Here is a 20,193-nt window from a genome sequence, read left to right on the forward strand (position 1 = left end):
TTCAACAGAAACCAATCCTACTCCTTCCAGGAAGCCATGATTAACTATTTTCAGTTAAAAAAACAAACAGAATCAATGTTTGCCAAATGAAAAGGGACAAAAGCCATAAAAACTAGAAGATAACATCACCTTACCCTGGGATAGTATGGTAAGTATTGAAGTCTGATTTAAAAAAACACAACTTTTTTTTTTCATTATTTTATGGTTAAAAGCTTGAGAAAATTGCCCTTGGTTTCCTTCACTTGACGGGTCAATAACCACACAAGCACAGAAAGCGGAGGAGGCCGTGGGAAGGCCTGAGCAGCCCACCAGACTCCTCTCTGTACATCCGGCCATGCTTCTCACCATCTGGGTCATTGGCCACCACCTGCCACCAGAAGCAGGGGCGCTCTGTCCAGAGTCTAGCCTGGGCTCGAGTCCCAGCTCTGCCTCCTCCTAATTGCAAGGATCCATCTATGTTCCCAGAAGTAAGGTCACCCCAGCCTTGGACTCACTTTACCTGTGCATTTGGGGCAATAGTTAACTGAGTACCTTGCAGGGGATGTTCCATCGAATCCATATGACAAGCCTGGATCAAGGAAATTATGATTATCCCTGCTTTACAGATGAGGACCCCAAACTTCCTCAGCTAGCGAAGTGGTGGAACCAACATTCTCACCTCCATGAGACGATATGGATCAGACACCCATTCCGAGGAAGAATGGGCTGAGAGGAGTCACAGCCGCGTGTTCTCAGCTACAAGATGCTGGGCTGCTGCTACTGCTAAGTCGCTTCAGTCGTGTCCGACTCTGTGCGACCCCATAGATGGCAGCCCACCAGGCTCCCCCATCCCTGGGATTCTCCAGGCAAGAACACTGGAGTGGGTTGCCATTTCCTTCTCCAGTGCATGAAAGTGAAAAGTGAAAGTGAAGTTGCTTAGTCGTGTCCGACTCTTCATGACCCCATGGATTGCAGCCTACCAGGCTCCTCCATCCATGGGAGTTTCCAGGCAAGAGTAATGGAGCGGGGTGCCATTGCCTTCTCTGCAGCTACAAAATGAGTAGCTGATAAATGCCTGTGGGAAGTTTTAGTTCAAGAAGGATCACTATCTGAAACCGCCTGTGCTCATCGGTACAGACACACCTGTGCTCTCCTTCTAACTTCCAGGGAAGACGGGTGGCAAGGTCAGACCGTCCTCAGTGCTGCTGCGTGTAGTGTGTCTCTCCTGAGTCACCCAGAAGGCTGGGCAAAGCGTTTTGCTAAAGCGCTGTTTCCCTGAAGTTAAAGCAAAACGTTATAGTCAAAGTTTGAATGGAAGAGCCTGCCACTGTTGCCCCCATCTGGTTGTTGCTGTTTACACTCCTTTATTGAGCCTACATCTTCATGAGCTTTTTGGCAGCTTATATACTGAACACTTCGGTTTCATGGTCAAGAGAGGATCAGAGGCCATGGATATGGACAACAGATTTGTCTGTTTTCTTTTTTCTTTTTCCATGACTGTATCTATTGCCTCATCTTGATTTACAAGCAAAATCTAGCAGACCTACAAAAATAACTGTTTTTGTTTTGTGGTTTATCTAGGAATAATACAGAAAATATTGATGCTGTTTTTGGTGAAGAAAATCAATTTTGTATAGTTTATTTCAACTTAAATAAAATGTGAGTTTTGTTTAAAGTTCAGGTACATTTTTTTGGTGGGGACAAAACAGATTCTTGGGGTAAATTATCTTTTCAAAAATATTTATCACCTTCACAATTGAAGATAAATTTGGTTATTTTTTTTTTTTGGGTGGTTTACTACTAGGGAAATTTAAAAATCCATTTTAATTGTGAAATTATTAAATGTAAGATTTATCTAACTTTTAAAATATTATATGTTGTAGGACCCCTGAAAAAAAAAAAAAAAGCACTATTTTCCAAAGTGTGTTCCTTGGCCTTCTAGTTCTATGAGATAAGGTTGTGTTGGTGGCCTCTAACTGTGTTGAAACAGACATTCCCAAACTTCTTCCATCATAGGGTCTTTTTGGCTTAGAATACCTACTAACATTCTCTTTAGGAAAAACTGCTCCAAAAAATTCCCATCTGAGGCAAAGTTTCATCAAGCATCACAACAGAATTAGCCTGAGTCTAGCTGAAATGACACTCACTCATCAGCCTACGCCTTGGCTTTCTTTTAATTGCCAGGCCTCCGGTCTCCAACCTGGCCACATGCTGGCATTCGTGAACCTCTCTCCAGCACATAATAGCTCTTCCAGAGACACTGAAGCCACCGCACATATACAGAAAAGCCATGGAAATACACCCCACCACACACACACACACACACACACACACACACACACCTGCCTCATTTGACTTCCTACCCAGTCCTGTGAATAATTCTGGAACAAAGCTGTAGAGTATAGTCATGAAGCTCTTCAGATTATCTGAATTTAGAGAGATGAAAGGTCCTCTCAAAAGGCTGGGTGCAGTTGCTCCAGTAGTCATCCAGAAGTTTCTAAAATGTATTGACCCACAGCATTTTTGGGTCAGCGCCACCGGGAGTCACGCTTCTGATGGCCACACCAGCATCAGTAAGGCAGATCTTTCTCTGATGTGGTGGTGGTTTTTAGTCACTAAGTCGTGTCTGACCTTTTGTGACCGCATGGACTGGAGCCTGCCGGACTCCTCCGTCCATGGGATTTCCCAGGCAAGAATACTGGAGTGGGTCGCCATTTTCTCCTTCAGGGGATCTTCCCGATCCAGCGATCAAACCTGTATCACTTGCACTGCAGGTGGATTCTTTACCGTTGAGCCACCAGGGAAGCCCTCTCTGATGGGGACTGCTTTTAATCCCTGTAGGGTCTAGGATCTGGGAACAAGAGCCTCTAAATGTGAAAGGCAGCAAAAGGAGGGGTGGAGGAATGAAATTGGCGGCCAGTTCTGGAAGGAACTAGGCGAAATGTGGGAAGCTCCTGATAGATCTCCACTTAAGGCCCCTGCCCGAGGATACAGGAACTCATGTGTTTAGAAACATAAATATAAACCCGTATATCCATCACAGCAGGAAGAAGAAGCCTGAACAACTCAGCGTCTTTGGGGTTTGGTCTGAATTTTGTAAAGACCTGATTAGATCCTGTCACACACAGATCTGCCCTTGGGCTCCTTCTCCTCCAGATGGCCCAGCCTGGTCATTTGGAAAGTTACTGCACGTACAGCCTAGCAGGGAATTGATGGTGTGCTCTGATTCAGCACCTGCTCTGGCACCAGGGAGGAGCGGGCAGTGCCACTATTCGGCAAAGCTCTCAGAGAAAAAACCTAGGTGTTGCAGGAAGTATTGTTTGTGACTCAGGTGGCAACAATCATAACACTGAACATGTTTATAAGGCTCCGCAGTTTCAAAGACTATTTCACTCATTGCAACGTCAATTTGCCCGGGGCCTCTGGGGAGTCTTCACTCTGTGAGGCAACTGGGACACAGAGGGTGACGTGCTTGAGGTCACATCGAGGTTGAACCCACAGCCGAGTCAGGATCAGGTCTTAAGTCTTGTCTCTAGTGCCAGGCCGTTGTGAGATGGCACTACTTTGGCCCATTGCTTTGTAGTGTCTTTACTCACAGGGCTGGAGGTAGATGGGGGCTGTCGTGAACTGGCTCGGGGCTTGCGCAGCCTGAACATCTTAGCTAGTGAGGAGTTAACTCCCAAGTCAGTTTGCTCCTTGAGTATTCAGCTCAGTCAGGCTCGAATTCCAATGAGTGGCTGCATTCAGTGTGACTTAAATGGCCTCTTTGTGTGTGTGTGTGTGTGTGTGTGTGTGTGAGTTTTAAATCAATTCCAGTGTCAGGTATCATAATACATTTTTGCAAGAAATTATTCTAACTTTTAAAGGGACAGATGGCATAGGCATCTTATTGATGCTGGAGTTTGGATTTGCTTTCTTTTTCACTTTCCTACCTCAGCGAGTCTTACCCTACTTTGACTGCCCTTGTATCTATTTTATCTTGCCAACAGATAGATGTTCAAATAAAGACTATCCTTGCCCAGGTCTGGTCAGAGACACTGGCACTTCATTTAGCTACTTGAGGTTTGGAACCATCCTCAAAGATAAAGACCCACATCTTACAAAGAAGAGAAATGGAGAGGAGAGGAATATTGCCAAATTCCCGGCCTGCTGTCTGCTTTCTTTCAGGTCCCGTCAGATTTCTCAGTAACGTGAATAACCCAGTTAGACTAAGAGGTGTAAAAAGTCCTGCTGGGGCAAGATGCATCATAAGAATTTTGTCTTGGTTTGGGAGTCCACTCCATGCTGACAAAATTGGTGATCAGGTTCTGAATATGCTTCTAGCTTCTCTTCCCACTCAGGGAGTGGGTAGCAGTGGGGGAAAAAAATTACTTAAAGATCTAGGCTCCAGTTTACCTGCATGAAACCTGGGCAGACCATTACTCTCCTAATTAGAACCACAGGTCTTTGGAGAGAAGGGCCCGGATGTCCAATATATGATTAAGCCATGAAGGAAGCAAAGTACTGAGCGATTAGTGCCCTTATTCAGAGAAGGTTCTCACCATAGAAGGGAAAGTGCATGTCCCTTTCTTGGACAACGACACGCTGTCGAACACAGGGGACTGATGAATGACGTTGTAGAACCCCGGGCCTGGGATATCATCCTGAAAGGGAAGAGAGCATGGTGTCATCGCAAGACTTTCCATCCACGGTGCTTTTCTGCGAGTTTTACATCCATTTAACCCTAAGCTTCATTGGAATCCTCTGGGACAGGCGGAGATGTTGCCTCCCGGATGACAGCCCAGCTCCACCAATTCCTGACCTGCCCAGTCACCATCTCAGTTCACAAGTGCCGGGGCTGGGACTCCAGCTCAGGTCTGGGGCCACCCCCCACCCCCACCAACCACAGCCCTTGTTCTTTCCACTACTCTGTACTGCATTCTAGGACGATGCTATGGTTTCTGCGTGCCAACAGACGCACGAGCAGAAAAACGGATCCCGAGTGCATCAGCGGCTGTGCAGGTGAGCGTGGGTTGATGGGTCCGCCAAATCCAGGGCGAGGGAAGGGTGACCGATTTCACGTTCACCACACCCCACCTGACTCAGCTTCCTCCCCAGCCTTTCAAAGGAGAAACCAGGGAGTGTTTCTGTTTATAAAGCAAAGTGAAACAAAAACCACCTTCATCCCAAACAAGACCATCTCTAACTCTCAGACAAAAAGAGGTGGGCTCATGGGGCTCAAGTGCTCAGTGATGTGGGTGTGTTACACCGAAACAAAAGCTTGATTTCTAAGCTCATTTCTGCTGCTGCAGTTAATTGGGTTTGCATCTCATTTTCCGTGCTGGTTACCAGGGGGAGGTAAATGTTGACAGAAGTTGGCCAAGCAAGCGACGTGAAATGACAAGGATGCTCCTCTGTCTCGAGGGTTTACTGGGTGCCTCCTTGGTGCCAAGAGCTTTTCAAAGGTTGTCCCATTTAATCCTCCAATGAGAAAGGGATGCCCCCATTTTATAGATGGAGACACTGAGGCCCACGGAGATGAACTTGCCCCAGGGTCCCACTGCTGTCAGTGGCGGCGCCTGAGTTCAGTGTTACGTGACGGTGTACAGCCTTTTGCAGTAGAAATATTATCGGGTCCATTATAACGAAAGTGAGGCCCAGAGATGTTGGGGCCACAGCTAATAGATGGGGAAGCATAAATTTAAACCTGAGCAGTCTGATTCTCCTCGCTACTTCCAAGGTCTGCCACCCGGGCTCCTCTTGTCCCCAGCCATCCCTACTGCCTTTCACAGAGCAGAAAGAGAGCTCAAGTCCCCATGGGGCCCTCCCCGGACTCTCCAGTCTGGATCCAGCCGTGTGTGATGATGGGTTAATATAAGGATGTGGTCATCGGGGCTGTCAACAGATTCTTCTGGGACTTCGCTGGTAGTCCAGTGGTTAAGAATCCACATTCCAGTGCAGAGCTTGTGGGTTCAATCCCTGGTTGGGGAACTAAGATTCCACGTGCCTTGGAGCAACTAGGTCCTCCCACCACAACTACTGAGCCAGTGCTGCGCTGCAGAAGCCTGTGCACCACAGTGAGAGAAGCCCGCGTGCTGCAACAAGCATGCAGAGTGTTCAAAAAAGAAGAACAACAAAAACCAAAACCACACACACAGAGCAGGTTCTCCTGTGCTGTTTTAAATGCAGTGAAGCCTTTGAGTCTTGCTCTGTTGAGGTGGGGGCATGGAGGCTGACTCCTACCTTGCAGGTGAAGGTGATCCCTAGTGGACAGAGTAGGGGCTGACTGCCGGGGTCGGGGGTGAGGCAGGCTGCGGGGAGATGTAGCCCAACCAGAACCCTGGCCTGTGGGTACGATGTGAGGGGCTACAGGAAGAGGAACAAGAAAGAGGCTTTTTTCTAGGGGGCTGTTTGCAGGACGGACGTGTTTATTGATGGTCACTGCGTGCCGGGCACTATTCTAGACTCACACATTTAATCCCCACGTTAAAGATGAGAAGACAGAACCCAAAGGGATGAGGTTCAAGGTCATGAAGCTAGTAATGGTCAGAGCCCGAATCTGAATCCAGGAGAGTCTGCTCTTGACCATTAAGACAAACTAACTCTCAGACGAGTGTGGGATAACATGTGCATGACAGAAGGAAAAACAGTCCCACTGAGTTTGGAGTCAGGAATTCTAGCATCGGTGCGGCTACTAGCTAAGTGATCTTGAACTCTCTAGACTTCAGTTTCCTCACATGTAAATTGAAGATGCTGCACTAAATGCCTTTGGGTACCTTGTAGCTTCCGGAGTCCCTCCAGGGAGGGAAAGCTGAAGCAGGAAATGTGATTTTTCTAGGTTTAAAGAAGAAAGAGTCTTGTACCTCTCCAGACCCCAGTCTCCTGCCACACTCCCAACACCAGCATCAGCCCACAAGAATTTTCTGCCCACCTCTGTGAGTCTGAGGGGTTAGGATTGCCAGCCAAAGAGCAAGCCTGCAAGGCTGCTCCATCCCACCCTGCCTGGTCAAATGTCTATTTCAGATAAACAATAAAACACTGTTTTAGTATAACTAGGGCCCAATCAATATTTGGGATACACTTATACAAAACAGTTTGTTATTTATCTGAAATTCTAAATTTGTTAGGAATCCTGTATTTTTACTTGCTAAATCTGACAACCCTACTGGGCCTTAATCATGTTTTAATTGCACCACATTGCAAAACTGGTTTGCGTCTAGGACAAACAGGATGAGAACTGTCGTCTCTTACCCTGCAGGGAGAGCGTGCTGTCTGTCTGCACTTAGTGAATATCCTAGAAGGGGCCTCCAGGCAGCAGGTTGGCTGGTGGCGGCTCATGAGGGTGACTTAAATATTCAGAAACGTTGCTAGTGGTAGCTTGAAACTGACCAGGGTGGGGGTGTTTACACCACAGACATTGGCAAATGCTATACATCAGGACTTTTCTTTGTGGAGGGGAGAGGTGGTTTACCAACACACCACCACCAGCGCTCTACACCGAGTAGGTTTCCAAGCTGCCCAGAGGGAAAGGTCCAGCTGCAAAGAATTTAAGTGTTCTCCAACAAATGTTAGAGGTGGCAGACCGCTCCCCGGGAGGGAAATGCCAGTCCAGTCTTTCACTTCTGGGATAACAGTTTATACGACTAACATCACAGGATGTGGATGAGTTCTGACCTCTCAGCATCTCCCAAGGAGCAAGAACCCAAGTCAAAGCTGGTGTAAACTCAGCCAGCCCTTGGCTTCTTGGCCAAGATGAAAACCAAGAAGGTGAAAATCCAATAAACCAATCCAATAAAATGGGTATATGGAGGGAGAAGGGAAGAGAACTATTCATTTGAGCTCTACTGACTGCTTTTTGAGTGTTTGTTACAAGAGAAGATCTGGGCAAGGGCTACACCTGTTTTCCCCTGGGTCTGCATCACAGTGTGAGGATTGAATGAGTTGATGGACATCCCATCAGCTTCATCATTACTAGTCCACAACAGCCTCAGTGAAACTAAGGCCTTCCCTCTGGGGTTCAAAGACCTTCAGAGTAAGGAGGAGTGAGAAATGGCTGGCCAATGTCCTCCCATTCCCCACCCAAGACACACGGGCCACATTGGGTGGAAATGTACTTTAAGCACCCTTTTGAAGGAGGGGCTTCCCAGGTGACAAAGTGGTAAAGAATCCGCCTGCCAATGCAGGAGACAGAAGAGGGTTCAATCCCTGGGTCAGGAAGAGCCCCTGGAGCAGGAAATGGCAAAGCACTCCAATATTCTTGCCTGGAAAATTCCAGGGACAGAGGAGCCTGGTGGTCTACAGTCCATGGGGTTGCAAAGAGTCAGACACGACTGAGGGGCTGAGCATGCACACACACACAAAGTCCCTTGGGCAGCCTTAGCACTTGCCAAGGGCCGGACACAGATCAACGTTCATTTGACTTTGGGACAGATTTAAGGAGGTGACGAGGAGAAGGGGAAGAGAGGGAGCTGGGCATTGACCTCCTCACCGTGGAGGGTATGGGGGGTATGGGAGAGGCTAGTGACCACAAGCTGGAGCCAGTTACATTTGCACACAACCTGGGTTCTTTAGTCTTGATTTCATAGGCTTTGTCCAACCAAGACTTTCAGGTTTGCCAAGCCATTTCCAGATTGGAAAGTGTGGTCTCTGCTGGATCATTGGCCGAAGCTCCCACCAGAGCTGCCTTTTGAGCCTTCAGGGATGTCTACCCTGTTTTGGTCAGCTTAGGGGTGGCTAGCTTGTGTTCTCAGGAGCACACTAGATGAGCAGAAACTAGGCTTCTGCTGAAGGGCTGGAGGTATACAACAGGAGGACGACACACTGCAGGGGGAAACAGAGCCCTGGCCGGTGGTAACCCACTGGCAAAACTGCACAGAAATGTGGGGCTCCAGAGGGAGCAAGCTCCTTTTACAAATGCCTCTGGTCTCAGGGTCTCGGGACAAAGCATCCGTCTACCTATTGACTTCATCGAAGGCTAGAAAGCCTTTTTACAGGCTCATGTGGCCACAGGGGCAAGGCGAGCACAGGCCAGCAGACAGGAGAGCCAGCATCTGCCCCCAGGGCACGTTCCCTCACTGGGTCTCAGCCTCCTCATCTGTGAACCTGCGAAGAGGCAAGTGTGGGTGTCAAGATCTAGGGTTTGCATCTAGGGTTAGGCCTCTATGAGGAGTCCAGGGAAAGGAGGCCTGAGTTGGCAGTGGCTTCAAGCAGCAATTCCCCACCCAGAGAAAGCCATAATTTGAGAAGATACATGCAGCCCAATGTTCACTGTAGCACTCCTTACAATAGCCAGGACACGGAAGCCACCCAAGTGTCACTGACAGAGGAAGGGATAAAGAAGGTGTGGGGTACCTATATACAATGGAATACTACTCAGTCATATAAAGGAACAAATTGGGTCATTTGCGGAGACATGCATGGACCTAGAGACTGTCATACAAACTCAAGTAAGGCAGCAACAGAAAAACAAGTATTATGGATTAACATATATATGTGGAATCTGAAAAAATTAGTATACAGCATCTTATTTACAAAGCAGAAATAGAGACACAGACACAGAAAACAAAAGAATGGATTCCAAGGGGAAAGCACAGGGGATGAACGAATTGGGAGACTGGGATTGACATATATACACTACTGATACTGTGTCCAGAATAGATAACTGATGAAAACCCGCTGCACAGCACAGGGAACTCTGCTCAGTGCGCTGCGGTGACCTCAATGCGAAGGAAATAGAAGAAAGGGAGGATATATGTATACACATAGCTGATTCACTTTGCTGTACAGCAGAAACACAACACTGTAAAGCAACTATACTCCAATAAAAATTAATGTAAAAAAATCATTAAAAAAAGAAAAGCAGCAGCAACTCTTTTTTACCTGCTCCACCAAAGGGCATCAGCACGGGATGCTGTCACAGATGGGGCCCCCTCTGCTGTGCCCAGAGATTCAGGGGTCACTGAAGCCCTTCTGGTTCAAATTGTCTACAGTTCTGAGATGTGCCCCTTATAAGACACCCTTCTTCTTTTCTGCTTTCTTCCCCTTCCTTCCCACCACCTCCCAACTCCATACACGAATGTCTGCCATCAAAGTTCTTTGCCCATCACTGGCCTGGCTGGGTTGGAAACACAGACAAGAGAAGCCAAACCTGCGTTTTCAAAGCATCAGATTACATGGGCCTCAGCTCTGAGCACCCCTGGCCCTCTCTTGCAGAGCCCTCCTCTCTGTTAGGGCTTCTCGGGTAGTACAGTGCTAAAAGAGCCTGCCTGCCAACGCAGGAGACCCAAGACACATAGTTTTGATCCCTGGGTCAGGAAAATCCCCTGGAGAAGGAAATGGCAACCCACATCAGTATTCTTGCCTGGTGAGTTCCATGGACAGAGGAGCCTGGTGGGCTACAGTCCGTGGGGTGGCGAAGAGTCGGACGTGACTGAGCAACTGAGCATGTGTGCCTCCTTACTGAATCTAGTGTCAGCTCATTAGCAGTCCCTGGAAATCCCAAGTGGAATGTGGGCAAAAACTCAATTCAGCAAGCACACACTCAAGCCTGCTGAGGGCCAGGGCTGGGCTAAGGAGCCAGGATACAGGCACGACTGATTGGCAGCCTGTATGTATGTTCTAGGAACAGAACAGAGGTGACATGGCAAAACAATGTAAGGTGGATGGCATGAGTTACCCTGACTCGATGAGAAAGGCCTGGACTTGAGATGGGGTCACTCATTCAACTGACTTTTGAGGGGCTCTGGGGCCTGGAAAGGACACTGATAAGATGTGCACATCCATTACCGCCCCACCAAACTGAAGGTGGTGGGGGGCGTTCAGGGGAGGGGGTGCGTTCTCCATTCCTCCTGCTCCCCCTCCCATGCCCCACCTCCCCTTCCCCCAAAGATGCCGGGAAACAGTCTGGGAGCTAGGACCTGCCTCCTGGGTGGTCCTCAGTCCACCTGACCCTGGCTATGCAAGTTACTTAACCCTCTTTATGTCTCGGGGTTCATTATCTGAAAAGTGGGGATAATGGTAGGACTTAGCTCATGGTGATTACGGGGATTAAATGAGGTCAGAAATGCCACATCTTCGAGGGGAGCCTGGTGTGCTATCTGTGTCGGCCAAGGGTTTGCTATTCCCACCCATGTGCCCTGCAGACCCCTGAGGAAGGGGTGCTGGTGACTGATGTAGAGGAGAGGCTTCCAGAGCAGGAAGGTCAGGCAGAGCCCACTGCGGCTTCAAGCATGCAACGGAGGGCACGTGTAGGGGGGCTTATCCCCCTGAACAAGGTGGTCTCTGCAAACTGAACTTCCTTTCATTGAAAAATCTCTGACATGTGAAATATCCCTGGTCTGGTGCCTGATCCAGGTAATAAGCAAACAGTGCTAACTTTTCACAATTTCATCACAATTAAACACAGTTCTGCTTACCACGAGGAGGGTGGATTTGCTGTCAGGCTCTGTCTGAAATTAACATATATTTTAAAATCGTGGCTACTGGTAGGACACGCACACCCTACCCGAAGAGGGGTGTCTGTATAATACCAGTACGCATTCATCTGTGCCTGGAAGGGATCAATCAAGTTTAGGATTATGGAATAGGAATCCCTGGCAAGGGCCTACCTAGATTAATATAACATCCTTATTTTTGAGATGAGGAAATGGAGATGCAAAGACTTTCAGTGGGTGTCCTTAGTGTTAGCCAGCTTGGGAAATAGTGACCACAGTCCACGGTGACAGGGGGACAGAATTGGGGAGGCAGGGGAGGAAAGTGTCCTTCGGGTTGCTAGGCTAGGCTTGGTCCTAGATTAGGCATGTCTCTTCATGCGTGCAGAGTCTGTAAATAATTGTAAAATGTTTGGGGAAGCAGACTTCACTCCTAGCAGCCGAAACTGCCAGTCCAGACACCGAGCTCAGGAAGGATTCCTTGTACCCAGCAGTCAGATTCTTACGGGGAATTCGAGTTGGGCTGTGGCGCTCTGAGGTCTCTCTGCAGAAGTCTGATTAAGGTAAGTGCACGTTTCAGAGGCCACTCATTGTCTGCGTTAAAGTTGTGCTAAATGGGTCACAGGCCTAATGTGAGGACACAACCAAGTTATGAGATCAAGCCCAGGGTGTGTACAATTAATGCTATAAGAAGGGTGGTGAGACACTGGAGTTTTAAAATCTGCTTTTAATTTGTATTGCCTCACTAAATTATTGGGCGATGTTAAACAGGATTCTTAGCTTCTCAATGCTCAAGTTTCTTCAGGAAGAATGAGAATTGTGAGTGTGGATTAAGGTATTTTTTTTTTCCTGTTTTTACAGCTTAAAGAACCTAAAAAATTATAATAACCTGAATTGTATATTTCAGATGAGGAAACTGAAGCCCACAAAAAGTCAAGGGAGTAGTCTAAAGCCATGTAGCTAATAACAGAATTCCGGGGACCTGGTTTATGGATCCCATGCCCTTTTCATAAAGTTCCATACTTATTTACAAAATGCTTTCAAATGCTTAGATGAACGTTTTCACGTTGTCGAACCAGCACGACCTCGTTTAAAAAGTATGAATCAAATTTCTGAGCTATTTCTCTCTATATCAGATGCTGCCTATAGCTTTGGCTGGCTGGCACCTTGATTCCTTCAGGAGAACAATTTCTACAAAGTAGAAAGTAGAAATTTCTACTTTCTCAATAGTAGTTGAAAATGCAGACTTTAAAAACCAGATCATCCACATCCCTGGATTTGAGTCTTCGGACCGTGATCAGGCGGGGCCTACACATGTGACACTCTCCCCTGTTTTGAGCTTGGTCTGTCCGGGGGAGGCCTTTTCAGTGAGCGCTGGCTCCCTGTCACAGATGGACTTGATGACTCTGCAGGCCACGGAGGGACGTGTGGTGTCATGTGTGGATAGAGCGTGAGGTTTTAGAGTGAGTTGAGCCTGGGTTTGAGGTCTAATTCTTTCAACATTGATTCAGCAAATATTCATGTGAGGGCTCTTATGTGCCAAATCCTGCACTGTGAGACCTTGGGTGGATCATTTAACTTCCCTAAGCCCCGGTTTTTTCTTCTGTTAAAAGTATAAACCCTTCCTTTTAGCACTGTTCTCAGGATTAGAAATACGGTCTAAAACTGATTTCACACAAAGGAGGGATCGGTAAATGGTGGCTGCTATTTTTTTTTTAATTGAAGGATAATTGCTTTACAGAATTGTGTTGTTTTCTGCCAAACGTCAACATGAATCAGCCAAGGGTATACCTATGTCCCCTCCCTCTTGGAGGTCGGGCTGCAGATACTGGAGAGATGGACAGTATATGCTCAGTAAATGGACAAACGGAAAACCAGACCAAAAGGGAGAGGCAAAGGGACAGTTAAAACATAAGAGAGAAGGGAGAAAACTCTTGAGTAAATAAATAGCTTATTTATCACCTTTGGAGAAAACCTACAAGTCATTAAAAAATATGTGTGTGTGTATGTATGTACACACGCTATATTATTTGCTCTCTTGGAATCCTAAAATAGCAGAAGTAGAAGGAACTTAAACATTCTCTAGCTGAGCGCTCTTGCTTAAGAAGGAGGAAACAGGCCAAAGGGCTTGCGAAGGACTCATCCGAGTTCAGGACCCAGACCTCCCTGTTCCCTCTCGCCACCGTGGCCGCGGGGGTAGGATGAAAAACATTTTTAGAATGCAGCGAAAGGTAACTGACATGACGACTCCTCCAAAAGAATGCTATTCTGAAGGTCCTAGTTAGAATAAAGGAATGATTTTTAAAGGCTCTGGCGTCTGTGGGTTGCTTCCGCCCCCTGCTGGTGAGAGGAGAGTACGTCAGACCTGGGCCTTCAGCGAGTGAAATTTCAAGTTACCAGGGGACCACCTCCCCCAGGAGCCAAGCAGAATCTTCCAGATCAGAGAGGAAAAGAGACACAGATATTTGGGAAAGAAGGTGAGACTGGGGGAAATGCATAAACATTATATACACGCTGTTGAAGCGTAAGAAAAACAGTGGATGTGTCACCACAAAGGTAATTGTACATTTATCGTGTGTGTGTGTGTTAGTTGCTCAGTTGTGTCCACCTCTTTGCGATCCCATGGTCTGTCCATGGGGTTCTTTGGGCAAGAATACTGGAGTGGGTAGCTATTCCCTCCTCCAGGGGATCTTCCCCGCCCTGGGATCGAACCTAGGGTTCCTGAATTGCAGGCAGACTTTTTGCCGCCTGAGATACACAGCTCGTTTATTATTTGAAGAAAGTCTTGTTAGTTCCTGTCAAGTTTTGAATAAGGCTGGGGAGAGAGAGAGGAAAGGGCTTTTTACTTTTTACTTCATATACCAGAGATTTTTGTATTTTTCATTTTCATAATAATTAAAAAATACATTTTTTGTTAAAATTTTTTGGTTTCAGTATGGCCCGAGAAACCAAAAAAATTTAAGAAGAAATGTATATTTTAAATTATTATGAAAATGAAAAATACAAAATCTCTGGCATATGAAGTAAACTCATGTTGTTTCCCGGGGACTTCATACCCTTTCAGCTCATTCTTACAATCCGGTCGGAGCGCACCGGCGTAGAGGGCGCTGGGCTCCTTGGGTGACACTGCCCTCTACTGGTCATGGCGACGGACTCACTAAAATCCGGACTAAAAGTAAGACAAGTTCATTACCTGTTTGTGGTAAAATCTTTTGGCTTGACTATTAAATCCCTTTTTTTCTGATTCTGGAATTATCAAAGGCTGATATTTATAAGGGATGGAGGATTGTGTTGGATACGCAGCAGTAAAACCTAAACAATAAAAACAGAATAAAAATGAGATCAAAACAAAAAATGACTGACACGTGCACAAAACACAGAGCTATATGCTAACATTTTATTTTAAGTGGAATAAAAGCGAAACCTGCCTTTGGACAAGAGATAAACGTGAAACTGGATTTTTTTAAAGACCCTCTTGGTAAGTTTTTGGTGTTCCCCCCTCCCCCTCCCTGCCCCCACTTCCCTACCCGCCGCCCCCCCGACAGCTCTCACACTAGTGAGACTCCGTCACATAGCCGAAGCATTTTGTCCCAGAGAAGAGGAAGGATCTGACAGGAAAGGCATTCTTGCCACAAAACCATCTGGGGCAATCTTGAAGAGAAGCATGCAAGGCAACAGAGAGCTTTCACTCTTCCTCAGCCCCGTCACAGGCAAGCAACGCACCATAAAGATGCAGAGAGGCTGATAAATCTCAGAATGGGGCTCCTGGCCACTCTTCAGGACACAATGCAAGACAAATGTAAGTTTAAGTTTCTGCTTTGAGCAGACTTGGGGAGAAAAAGCAGAAGAGGACCATTTATAGAAAACAAGTTAAGTTTTTATCCATCTGGATTGTGAGGTGTCAGTGATAGATGAACTCCCCCTTTTCTCCCTCCCACTCCCCACGGATGGTGCAGAGAAGAGACAGCTGCACAGAGGAAGGGCTCTGAGGCCTGCACGGGGCCCCCTCGAGCAGTTTCCTCAGTGTCGATTAGCACAGGCACTCGAGAAAGCTCCACACGGCTGGGAAAAGACTCCGCTGAGAAACATCAGAGTGGGACAACGAGGCCTGAACACCGGGAACAGCAGCCGTTCCCGTCCCCCAAGTCAGAGTGGAAAATTTCACAATTAGTGCAACAAAAGGAACATATGCAGAAGGGTTTTGCTTCAGAGATAGGGCAGAATTGTGTGCTGTGCGCTCAGTCACGCCAGACTCTGTGCGACCCCATGGACTGTGTGGCCTGCCAGGCTCCTCTGTTCATGGAATTTTCCAGGCAAGAATACTGGAGTGGCTTGCCATTTCCTTCTCCAGGGGAATCTTCCTGACCCAGGGATCGAACCCTTGTCTCTTGCGTTTCTCCTGCATTGGCAGATGGCTTCTTTACCACTGTACCAGCTGGGAAGCCCAGGGCAAAATTACCCTTGGACTAAGTGTTGCTCTGGTTCCAGCTAATAAAACTTAAAAGCAAGACTTGCAAAGGTCAAACTGTTTCCAAGTAATTTAACTGCATCCCGGAACAAAGCATAACAATTTATAGGACTACTAAAACATACAGTACTCAACAGGTAAAACTATCTGGCATTTGATAAAAAAAAAAAAAAATGATGGGCATGCAAAGAAGGAAAAAAATGCAATTCACAATGAGGAAAAAAATAAACGAGTGATTAAATCTAACTCTGAAATGATATAGATGATAGAACACAAGAACATTATTACATTATTAATAAAACATTATTACAATAATAATTGTATTCGATATGTTCAAGAAGCTAGAAAAAAGATTGAACACATTAAGAAGGTACATGGAGGATATAAAGAAGATCCAAATCAAACTCCTGAGGGTGAAAACGAAAAAGTCTGAGATTAAAAATACACTAGATAAGGGGCTTCCCTGGCAGTTCAGTCAGTAAAGAGTCCACCTGCCAATGCAAGAGAGCTGGGTTCGATCCCTGGGTCGGGAAGATCCCCTGGAGAAGGAAATGGCAACCCACCCTAGTATTCTTGCCTGGGAAATCCCATGGACAGAGGACCCTGGTGGGCTACAATCCATGGAGTCGAAAGAGTCAGACATGACTTAGCAACTAAGCCAAAACCAAGATAAGATTAACAGTAGACTAGATACTGCAGAAAAAAGAGTGAACTTGAAGATGTTGAAATAGAAACTATCCAAAACAAAACACAGAGAGAAAAAGGACCAAAAAAAAAAAAAAAAAACCCAGAGTATCAGTGAGCTATGTGCAAATGTCAAGGAACTAATATACATGTACCTGGGCTCTCCAAAGAAGCAAGGTGGGAGAGAGGAACTAGAAAAAAATATTTCAAGAAAAAAGTGGCTGAAATTTTCCAAATTTGATATAAAAAAACCCCACAGACCCAGGAAAGTCAGTGACCCTCAAGCACATGAAATAAGAATTAAACTATATCAAGGCACATAATAATCAAATTTCTTTTTAAAAGAAGTAGAAAATCTTAAAATCAGGCAGAAGAAAAAAAAGACACATTATACACAACGGAACAAATATATTTACTGTCAGAAACAACTTTTGTAAAATACCAGAAGGGAAAAACTGTCACTCTAGAATCCTGTACCCAGTAAAAATATCTCTTAAAGATGAATGCAAAATATTTTTGAAGACACAGAAGAACTGAAAGAATTAATCACCAGCAAACTGGAGCTATAAGAAATGAAAGGAGTCCTTCAGGCAAATGAAAAATGATAGCAGCCAGAAATCTGGAACTACGTAGAGGAACGAAGAGTGCTGGAAACAGTAAATATGTAGGTAAATGCAAAGTGTAGAACCTTGAGTATAAATGGATACGTTTAGATGTAAATATAATATTTGAATCATTTCTAACTAATTGACTATTTAAAGCAAAAATAACAACACTAATATGGCATTTATAATGTATGTAGAAGTTTGACAACAATAGCTCAAAGGCAAGGAAGGAAAAGCTAAAAATATACTGTTGTAAGGTTCTTCTGCTGTACATGAAGTGTAATAATATTATTTGATGGTAGAATTTGATAAAATTAAAGATGTATATTATAAACTCTATAGTACAGATCAGTAAATGTTTTCTATAAGGGCCAGATAGTAAATATTTAAGGCTTTGCAGGCTGGATAGTCTCCGTTGCAGCCATTCAGCTCTGCCATTCTAGAGCGAAAGAGCCACAGAGCACGTAAACAAACAGGCTTAACTATGTTCCAATGAAATGTTACTGATAGAAACAGGCAGCGTGTCCAATCGGGCCCAAGTGGCCAAAGTTTGCAATCCTTGCTCCAAAGCAGCACTATGAAAACACTGCAGAGTTATTCCTAAAATGCCAACAAAGGAAAGAAATAGAAACAAACAAACAAAAAAATATTCAGTACAGAAACATCCAGAAAATGTAAATAAAGAACAGATGGGGCTGAGACTTCCCTGGTGGTCCGGTGGTTAAGGATCAGCCTTCCAGTGCAGGAGATATGGGGATCGCTGGTTGGAGAACTAATATTCCCACATGTCTGGGGCAACTAAGCCTGTCTACTCCAACTTCTGAGCCTGAAGAAGAGCCTGTGTTCTGCAGCCAGAGAAGCCCCCTCACGACAACCAGAGAAAGCCCACATGCCACAACAAAGACCCAGCACAACCAAAGTCTTTTAAAAAAGTTATAAGAAAGAGCAGGTGAGACAAATAGAAAGCTAATAGATGGTAGGATTAAGCTCACACACCAATAATCACATTAAATTTAGAGTCTAAACATCCCAGTTTAAAGACAGAGATGGTTGAGATAGATAAAAAAGGGAGACCTAACTACAAGGTGTCTGCAAGAAACAGACTCTAAATATTGATACAAACCCAGGATTAGGTTAAAAGTAAAGGTATGAGTAAAAGATATACTATCCTATCAAAGCAAAGCTAGATATTAATGTCAGACAAAACAGATTTCAGAGCAAAAAATATTACCTGCAATAAAGAGGGTATAGTAATTTCATAATGATAAAGCATTCAATTCTGAAAAAGAATATAACAATTCTAAACTCTGATATACTCAATAATAAGAAATTCAAAATATAGGAAATAAAAAATGATAGAACTGCATGAAGAAATAGAAAGTCCACAATACTTGTCAGAGATTTCAAAATCCCTCCCTCAATAATTTAAACAAGTAGGTAGAAGATCAATAAAGATATAGAGACTTGACAATAATTACCTAACTTGACCACACTGACATTCATAGAACCCTTCACCTATCAATTCTATACAATCTATTCTAGAAAACTGAACAGAAAAAGTCTCCCAAATTATTCTATGAGGCCACTTATTACCTCGACACCAAAACCAGACAGAGTTACTGCAGGAGGTGAGGGGGAATCATTATAGATCGTTAACTCATAAATATACATGCAGAAATTCTTATAAAAATGTTAGCAAATTAAACTCAACAGTATACAAAAAACGATGGTACGCCATGATCAAATGAGGTTCATCCGTCATTTGATAGATTAACATTTGAAAATCAATGTAATTCACCATATCGACAGACTAGAAAAGAAAAACTATATGATCATCTCCACAGAGGCAGAATGGAATCACATAATATATACTTTTTTGGGTCTGGATGATTATACATTTTTGGGGGGAAGGGCTTCCTTGTGGCTCAGACGGTAAAGAGTCTGCCTGCAGTGCAGGAAGACCCTGGTTTGATCCCTGGGTCGGGAAGATTCCTGGAGAAGGGAATGGCAACCCACTCCAGTATTCTTGCCTGGGGAATCCCATGGACAGAGAAGCCTGGCAGGCTACAGTCCATGGGGTCGCAAAGAGTCCGGCACGACTGAGCAACCAACACACTTTCATAACTTTAACTTTTTAAAAAACTGCCAAACTCTTTCTAAACTTGTTGCACTTTTGTACACCTCCACTATTAGCGTATAAGAATTACTGTTACTTCATATCCTCAGTTACAAGGGGCAGTCTTTCAAATTCCAGCCATTCCACGAGGTGTGTAAAGGCATCTTACTGTGGCCTTAATTTGCTTATTGGCTAATGATGCTGAGCATCTCTTCATATGCTAATTGATGTTTATCCTTTTTGTGTGTGGTAAAGTGTCTGTTTAGTAGATGGAGAAAGCCTTTTATAAAACTCAGTGTTCTATGATTAAAAGAAAACCCTAGCAAACTAGGAAAAGAAGCAAATTTCCTTAATCTGATAAAGGGTATCGATGACAAAATCCTATAGCAAACATAATTCTGAAAGATTTCTCTTGAGATAGAGCATGAAACCAGGCTAACTGCTTCTGTTCAACATTTTACTGAAGGACTCTAACCAGTGCAGAGGTTGAGAAAAACAAATAAAAATATATAAGATGAGAAAAGAAGGAAATAAAGCTGTCTTTATTCATAGATGATAAGACTGTATATGGAGAAATTTCAAAAGAATCTGTAGGTAATGTATTAAACATAATAACTGAATTTGGCAAGGTCAGTATAAAAAAAAATCAATTTATTTTATTTTGATACCAGCAGCAAGCAATAGAAAATGAAATAAAAATAGTACTATTTACAATGGTATAAAAATCAAATGCTTAGAACAGATATATAGAAGATATGCAAGTCCTCTACATAGATAACTATAAAACGTTATTGGGAAAAATTTAAGAAGACTTAGATAAAAGAAAGGATATACGTGGACTGGAGAACTCAGTGCTGTAAAGATGTAAATTATCCCTAACATGACTTCCAGAATCAATGCAATCTAAATCAAAAAGACAATAGGGATTTTTTT

General features: G+C 44.7%; 1 protein-coding gene across 4 annotated transcripts in view; it reads right to left on the reverse strand.

Moving 5' to 3' along the window:
- Positions 1-20,193, reverse strand: part of STPG1 (sperm tail PG-rich repeat containing 1) — a 64,920-nt gene that overhangs the window by 30,795 nt on the left and 13,932 nt on the right. For 3 of the 4 annotated variants that reach the window (XM_070383080.1, XM_070383082.1, XM_005900715.2), the window contains 2 exons: positions 14,581-14,699; positions 4,521-4,622 (listed from right to left, as the gene is read on the reverse strand). In XM_070383080.1, coding sequence (XP_070239181.1) covers positions 4,521-4,622; positions 14,581-14,699 — 221 coding nt within the window. Of the gene's footprint in view, positions 1-658; positions 888-4,520; positions 4,623-14,580; positions 14,700-20,193 lie in introns of those variants that run through there. The other variant, XM_070383081.1, reaches the window with a different exon arrangement.

Source organism: Bos mutus, chromosome 2, assembly GCF_027580195.1.
Source record: "Bos mutus isolate GX-2022 chromosome 2, NWIPB_WYAK_1.1, whole genome shotgun sequence".
In the NCBI taxonomy this organism is placed as follows: domain Eukaryota; kingdom Metazoa; phylum Chordata; class Mammalia; order Artiodactyla; family Bovidae; genus Bos; species Bos mutus.